Genomic DNA, 7793 nt, shown 5'->3' with positions numbered 1-7793 from the left:
TAAAATTTAATCTGTTATTTATATTTAGCAGGTTAGAGATGTGCAGGCAGATCTTACAAGCAGGAGTGAGCAATATCATTTTCTATTAAATGTTCCCCTGGGGTTTCCTGGAAATGTTTTATCTGTTCTCATCATGGGGGTGATTTTCAGGAAGCCAAGACAGAGCCATGAATCCTTAATTAAGATTAAAACCCAAGGTGCTTGGGAACTGTTGTGTAGGCAATAAATACAATCCCTGGTGTTATGCTCTGCCATGCTCCCCATTTTTGGGAATTATCCATTAATTCAAACAGTACTTGGAATGCTGGATCATTTTTTAGGAAACTGCTTTTTTTTTTGGTGTGTTTTTGGTGGGAATGGGAGGGATGGAAGGATTTTGGCTGGGTGGATGTGTCAGGCTGAAGCTCTGCCTGTTCTGTCAGCTGGGGAATGACTGATGGATTAATCCCTGGTCCTGGTTCTCTCTCACCCCACAGCTCTGCAGGTATTTTAGTTTTTAATCTAATCTAATGCTTTTCAGTTCTCTGGATTGTCATTGTAATCCAAGGGAGGCTTGGAAGGGAAAAGGAGGGAGGGAATATGCAAAGAGAGGTCTTTAAACCTCAACAAAATATCATTCTTGTGATTTCCCTGTTGATACTGCCTGAGGTCTGATATTTGTGCTTTAACCCCCATTTTAGAATTAACTTGATAAATGTACATTAGTTCCTGATCTCAGATAAATAAAACATACATGAATTAGACTAACCACGAAAACACTTCTTTTGCAAGAGCCTGGCAGGAGGAAAGCTATTTTAAAATGCAAAAAAAAAAAAAAAGAAAAAAAAAGAGGGAAAAAACCAAACTTCTGCCTCCAAATATTTGCAGGTGTTTGGTGCCTGCTCCTGCCTGGGCTCCAGGAGCGTGGGGGTGTTTGCAGGCTGCAGTGTGAATTCCAGGAGGATGTGCCAGACAGTTTGGACCATCTGTGGTGCCAGGGGGAGCAGAGGGAGGCTGCTCAGTCAGCTGGGCGGGGGAGGGCACTGCTGCTGCCACTGCAGGTCAGATATCCTGATTTTTCCCCAGGGTTTCTCCCCTGGCAGCGCTGGCAGCAGGAATTGCTGCTTGGATAAAGCTCTGGGTGGTGCCAGGAGCCGTTCCAGAGCGGCACTGGGGAAGGTGAAGGCAACCCCAGCCTCTTGGGCAGCTCAGGGAGGTGCAGGAGGAGACCTTGAGGCCCTGCTCTGTCAGGTGCCACCAGCTGCCTGTGGAGAGTTTGATTCCAGACATGGAAATCAGCTTCCACCACGGGATGGAAGGTGGGGAAGATGAGAAGTTGGGTTCCAGCCACTCTTCTGTGGGGAATCACTCGTTCTCCTGACCTCAGGGTGCCAGGTTGTCCCTGTGAGTGCTGCTGAGGGAAACCCAGCCTGGAGAGGAGAGCAGAGCTAAAATTCCATCAGAGTGGTGTCACACTGATGTCTCAAAGAGAGCTGGAGGATGTGGCTGCTGCGTCTCCCAGGGGAAGATGGAATTTCCCACGGGATTCCCGAGGTGATTCCTGCCGAGGCTGCTCCTCAAGAGCCATCACGGAGATTCAGAGCCCGCTGATGCTGTCTCACCTTTCTCTCCCTCTTCTCTCTCCTCCCCTTGCCCAGCCAAGAATGGACAGATCTCCTCCCAGGCTCCTCATTAAAATCCCAAATCGTGCCTTTCCAGGTCACGGAGCTCAATAACGTGAAGAATATCTCCAGGCTGCCAAAAAGCACAAAGAAACACGCAGTGGGCATTTATTTCAGTGATGACACCTCCAAAACCTTCGCTTGTGACTCAGGTGGGTAAAGGGGCCGCACTCCTCAGAGCACTGCTTGTGAAATGATAAATATTGTGTACCTACACACGGATTTTCTGGGCATTTACACAGAGCTTGAGGCGGATGAGTGGTGCAAGGTGCTGCAGATGGAGTGCCTGGGAACACGAATTAATGACATTAGCCTTGGAGAGCCTGACTTGCTGGCATCTGGAGTAGAGAGGGAGCAGAGTGGTAGGTACAGAAATGTTGGCCATTTGAATTTTTAATTGCATTATTTTCAAGCCTTTTAGGCTGTAAGTACGGATATTGGAAATAAAGAGGAGCAGAACTGTTCTTCCAAGCTCTCCTTGCTGTTTTGGGGGGGTTGCTTTTGGTTGTTTGGGGGTTTGTTTTTGGCTTTTGGTTGCTACCAGAGCTGATAAATAAGTTATCTAGGATTATTTTGGAGTAGCACTTCCCTTTCTCAGATGAGTTAGCTGCTCTTGGAGAGGGGAACTATTTGTTGTGTGGTTTTCTGGTGTGATGGCAGTGACTGAGGCTTTGTAAAGGGAATAATAAATAACAGCAATTGCATGCAAAACCTGAGCCCGTGGCTACTCCACTTTCCTGTGCAAATGAGCTCAGTGCCTGCACAAGGAATGGATTTATTCACACACAAAACTTTATGAGCTGCTTGCAAATACCAGGATTATGCTATATATATATATATATTATTCTCCTCAGGCTCTGAGTGCAAACACAAATTTTTGAAGCCCTTTGGGTGCAGCATTTGACTGCCCCAAATGTGGAGTTTACCAAGTTCTAGGAAGGAATTCTTTCTGTGGGAATGAATAGTTCTAAGTGGAAATAATAGTGGAAATAGAGCTGGAAAATAGGAAATTCCTTGAATGACTTGCACATGTGCTGGGCAGGGATTTTAGACTAACCTTTTGTTTTTCTCCCAGAGAGATTCAATGTGTATTTGATGCCATCCCCTAATTTAGATGTGCATGGGGAATGTACCTTGCAGATAACATTTGAGAATATCTGTCTTTGGGACATCCACAATCCCAGAGTCAAACTCGTCTCTTGGCCGTTAAGTGCCCTGCGGCGCTACGGGCGGGACCCGGCCTGGTTCACCTTCGAGGCAGGCAGGTGAGTGCCCAAATTCCCCTTCCCTTCCCTTCCTGGGCTGCTCCAGCCCTTTCCAAACTCTTCCCAAGGAAAACAGAGATGATCTTCAGCCAGAGGCTGGTCTGGAAGGGCCCTGAAGCCCTTCAAATAAAGATCCTCTCTTATATTGCCTCCTTACTAAAATGACCTCGAGCTTCATTTCCAGGCTGAGAAAAGGCAGGAGAGAGGTGGAAATAACTCTGTTCCCTCTTCAGCCCCCTTGCTTTCCTCACCCCTCGTGCAGGAGCAGCAGGGGGAGGTTTTACTGGCTCGTGATGAGCTGGAAACTTCCACCTCCCACTTCTGTGTTCTTGCCCTGGCAGGATGTGTGACACAGGAGAAGGGCTCTTCATCTTCCAGACCAGGGATGGAGAAGCCATCTACCAGAAGGTTCACTCGGCTGCCCTGGCCATCGCCGAGCAGCACGAGCGGCTGCTGCAGAGCGTCAAGAATTCCATGGTACGGAGCTTGCTGCGGTGGGGATTGGCACTGGGATTGGGATTCCACACTGGCCATCAACCCAAACTCTGCTGCTTCAGGGGGATTATTATTATTATTATTATTATTATTATTATTATTATTATTATTATTATTATTATTATTATTATTATTATTATTATTATTATTATATCATTATCATTATCATTATTATTATTACTATTACTATTATTTTATTATTATCATCATTATAATTATTATTATAATTATTATTATTATTACTATTACTATTACTATTATTATTGTCATTATCATCATTATCATTATTATCATCATTATCATCATCATTATCATTATTATCATTATCATTACATTCCTTATCATTATCGTCATTAATATTACCATAATCATCATTATTATAATTATTATCATTATCATTATTATAATTACTATAATCATCATTATCACCATTATTATCATTATTATCATTATTATCATCATCATCATTATTATCATTATTATCATTACTATCATTACTATAATATATTATTATTACATCATCATTATAATTTATTATCATAGTAATTCGAATTATTCTAAGTATTCTAATTATTATAATATGTTATTACAGCATCATTATAATTTATTATCATCATAATAATTTATTATTATAATAATAATTATAATTATTATAATTGTTATCTTTATTATAATTGATTATTATTATTGCAGCATCATGATAATTTATTATAATCATGATAATTTATTATTATCATAATAATAATTATAATTATTATCATTGTTATCTTTATTATAATTGATTATTATTATTACATCATCATTATCATTTATTATTATTATCATTATTTAATTATCAAATTCCACTTGATTATAGAATGTAGGGCAATGTGTGTAAGTGGGGTTCCTGTTCAAGGATAGAATCCAGGCAGGGCACTGACATTCCTCGATGTTTGTGGTGCAGAGCTGTCAGGTGTGAGTGAGCACAGAGGAGATCAGCTCCTGGCAGTGCAGTTTCCCGTGATTGATCAGCACCACCAGTTTGTTTGGAAGCATTTCTCATCAATCTATTTGCAAAACGTGGCTCCTGCTGGGTTTTCCGTTTGCTGGGTGGTGTCTGTGCTCCAGGGGTGCTTTGGGAAGAATCAGAGAGGTTTCCTGGGGAGAGCTGGGCACTTGGATTCTTTCAGAGAGGTGAGAAGAGCTCACCTGCAGCAGCAGTGCCACTCATTTGTCCCAGTAAAACACCATCTAACACCATCTTTGCTGGCTTTTACTTTGTTCTTTAAAACCAAGAACCTCTCAGTTCTGGTTAATGAAAAGAGTTCTTCAAAAATATCTAAATTTATCTTCAGTGGAGACAGATGGATAGATGAGATGAGTACTCAACAGTGACTAAATTAAGCAGATTAAAATTAACCTAGGCTAGGTCAGCACAACTTCACTAACATCGTAGCCCAGCAGGGTCAGAAGTGCTGGAGGAACCTTTTGGGAGAACAATTCCATTCCCAGGAAGCAGGGGTCACTTCTGAAATGACAGAGACCAGCTTTACAGGCCATTTGGAATTTGTTTGCTTTGCTTTTATGGAAAAACATCTTTCACAGCTGATGTAAAACCATGTAAAATCACAAGATGATGTAAAATCCCCACTTTCCACGTGCCCACAGACTCAGCAGCTGCACAACCTCCCCAGATAAAGGCTTTTTCAGCATCCCAGTGTGGCAGCCCCAGTCCTGGTGCAGTTGTGCAGATGCTGCAGTGGTAGCTGTGTCCCGCTGTCCCTGACCCTGTTGTGCCTTGCAGCTGCAGCTGAAGCGGAGCGAGCGGGCGGTGTCGCTGGGCACGGTGCTGCCCCTGCCCCGCAGCGCCTACTGGCACCACATCACCCGGCAGCACAGCACCGGCCAGCTCCTCGGCCTGCCAGGTAAGGGGGTCCTGCCAGGTAAGGGGGTCCTGTCACACCTGTCACCTGCCAGGGGACACCCCAAAACCCCTCTGCTCCCTGGGCACAGCTCCGCACGGCGCCTCGCCGCCGCGATGGGATCCTTGAGGATGTTGAGGTGTTGGAGCAAGGCTGGGGAAGGGTCTGGAGCACAAATCCTGTGAGGAGCTGGGGGGGCAGAGCAGGCTCAGGATGGACCTGCTCCCAAATTCTTCATGGCTCTTTTTGGGCTTTATTTAAACCCCTTGGCTTCCCCTCCCTCTGCATGGCTGCCTTGCACTGAGAACCCTCATCACTGATTTTGTGTACTTGTTAAAATTCACCCAGAGCACATCCCCCAAACCAAAGGTGAAATGAGGGGAAGTGAAAGGAAATGGCCACGATCAACCTGGGAAAGTGTTTATTGAGCACCTGCAGGTGTCTCCTCCAAACCCAGGAGGATCCTGGGGCAGCACAGCTCGGTCCCTGTGCCTGAGCAGCTCCAGGATGCAGGGAGGGATGCTCCAGGATTCAGGGAGGAAGGGATGCTCCAGGGTTCAGGGAAGAAGGGATGCTCCAGGAGCAGCTCCAGGGTTCAGGGAGGAAGGGATGCTCCAGGAGCAGCTCCCTGCTCCCAGCAGTCCCTCTGTGCTCTCCAGGGGACACCCAGTGGTCCCCAGTGCCTGGATGGGTGTGGGAGGGACCACAGCACACCGGGAGGCAGGAGAGGCTCTGTAGGGAGCAGCTCTGCCCCCAGGGATCTCAGAGGGCTCAGATCTGAACTCCAGGCTCCCGAGAGAAGGGAAGCTGCAGCACCTGAGGTGCAGCACTGATGTCTGGTGCTGATGTGCTTCCCCTCCTGGAGCAGGAGGTGCTCAGACCTCGGAGGAGCTGCGCCAAAGGCAGCACCGTGGAGTTGTGTTTGTTTTCAGAATTAAAAACCCCAGCCGACAGTAAAAAAAAGCCTTAAAGGAAATATTTTTCCTGGCTCTTTCTTTCCAACACTAGAGGGGGCAGGCAGCACGTGGAAAGCTCCATCCAGAGGAGGGATGAAGGATAAAAGCAGCACTTCCATGCCTGCTCAGGGCTGTTCCATGGGTGAGGGCTTGGCAAGAGGAGCTGCTGATGGCATTGACCCTTCTGTGCCTTTATTAAATCAGTAATTCAGCGTGTAGCTGGCCCGAGATAAATGGGCTGCACAGCTACAAACCACTTGTTTTATATTTAAAAAAATACCTTGCTGGTTAGACTGGGAAAAAAGGGATCCAAAAGAGCATTTTTACATTTTAAATGCAAGTCAGAACTCCAGGAAAAAAAAAAAATTGTGCAAGCTTCTGTTCTGAAGGAAGTGGTTAAAGGAAAACCGTGTGGGTATTTCTGAGCTGGAGCAGCAGATTTAGCAGGGTTAGATTTAATTAGTTAATCTGTGTGTAAGTCCCTGGCTGGGGTGCCTGTGTTTAACTGGGCTTGTTCTGTTTTTCCCATCTGGCTCTGTGAAGATGTTTCCAGCCCAGTGAAGCTCCACCGCACGGACACTTTTCCAACCTACAGGTCAGAACATCGATAAAAATCCAGGAAGAACTTCACAAACTCTTTGGCCTCTGACCAACTGCCCCAGTGGATGACAGTGGTGATGACCACCGAGGATGGACATGCAGAGAAGTTCAGGTTGGACGAAACATTCTTGGAATACAAAGGATTTTTTAAACTTTGCCAAAAGCAGAAACTCTTCTGTGGATATTGGAGAGAGGAACCAAACCACCAAACCCTCTGGTGTATCTTTTATATCTTACAGCTGGACAGAGAAGAAACCACTCCCTAAACACTTCCCTCTGATTTTGTATGATAGGTATGTTGTAAATATGTGAGGCTCCTGCTGTAGTGTGGTTATTTTGTCTCCTGACACCCCCGTGTCACCCTGGTTTGTGGCAATGCTTATCTTTAGTTCTTCCCATTATTGTTCCCCTGTTCCTCAGCTCTGGAATGGTGGCCAGTTTGGAGCAGCTCTTGGATACAATTTTTCCTGTTTGAAGACTCGATTGATTTCTTTTAAAAGAATCTCCTCTTTCCTGTATTTATTTCCATCTCTGTAAACATTGAAAATAAAAAGTCCCATGCAATTTGTGGCTCGGTGTTTTTTGTCACTTTTGTCATTCATTTAGCGCAGGCTAATTTGTTTCCAGGACAGAATTGTGGTCTGGGGCTTTGAGTTACAAACAGCAGAAGGTAAATGTTGGATTTCCACGTGCTGGAGTGTTGTAGGAACAGAGCTGGAGGGGAGGGAAGCCAAACCCTGAGAGTGGTGCAGGGAGATGTGTTTGTGCAGGAGGCAAAATCAATCTGCCATCGTTGTGGAAGGTACCCCACAGTGCAAAGAGAAGCTTAAGATATTGTAAATAAGGATTATGTTCATTCCAGAGCTGAACTGCTCACACAGCTAAGGGATTGAAGGGCATGTTGTGACTGATAAG

The 7793-nt window shown here is 45.2% G+C and overlaps 1 protein-coding gene across 2 annotated transcripts in view; it reads left to right on the top strand.

Annotated features, from left to right (window-relative positions):
- Positions 1-7442, top strand: part of DOK5 (docking protein 5) — a 25435-nt gene extending 17993 nt beyond the window's left edge. The window contains exons 3-8 of one of the 2 annotated variants that reach the window (XM_033519154.1): positions 1699-1813; positions 1904-2023; positions 2776-2926; positions 3268-3403; positions 5205-5325; positions 6822-7442. In XM_033519154.1, the coding sequence (XP_033375045.1) occupies positions 1699-1813; positions 1904-2023; positions 2776-2926; positions 3268-3403; positions 5205-5325; positions 6822-6889 (711 nt within the window). In that variant the 3' untranslated portion in view covers positions 6890-7442. Of the gene's footprint in view, positions 1-1698; positions 1814-1903; positions 2024-2736; positions 2927-3267; positions 3404-5204; positions 5326-6821 lie in introns of both variants that reach the window. The other variant, XM_015647334.3, reaches the window with a different exon arrangement.
- The last annotated feature ends 351 nt before the right edge of the window (positions 7443-7793 follow it).

The sequence above is a fragment of the Parus major genome, chromosome 20, assembly GCF_001522545.3.
Source record: "Parus major isolate Abel chromosome 20, Parus_major1.1, whole genome shotgun sequence".
NCBI lineage: Eukaryota > Metazoa > Chordata > Aves > Passeriformes > Paridae > Parus > Parus major.
The sequence above is the reverse complement of the archived record's forward strand: the minus strand, read 5'-3'. Positions and strand labels throughout refer to the sequence as shown.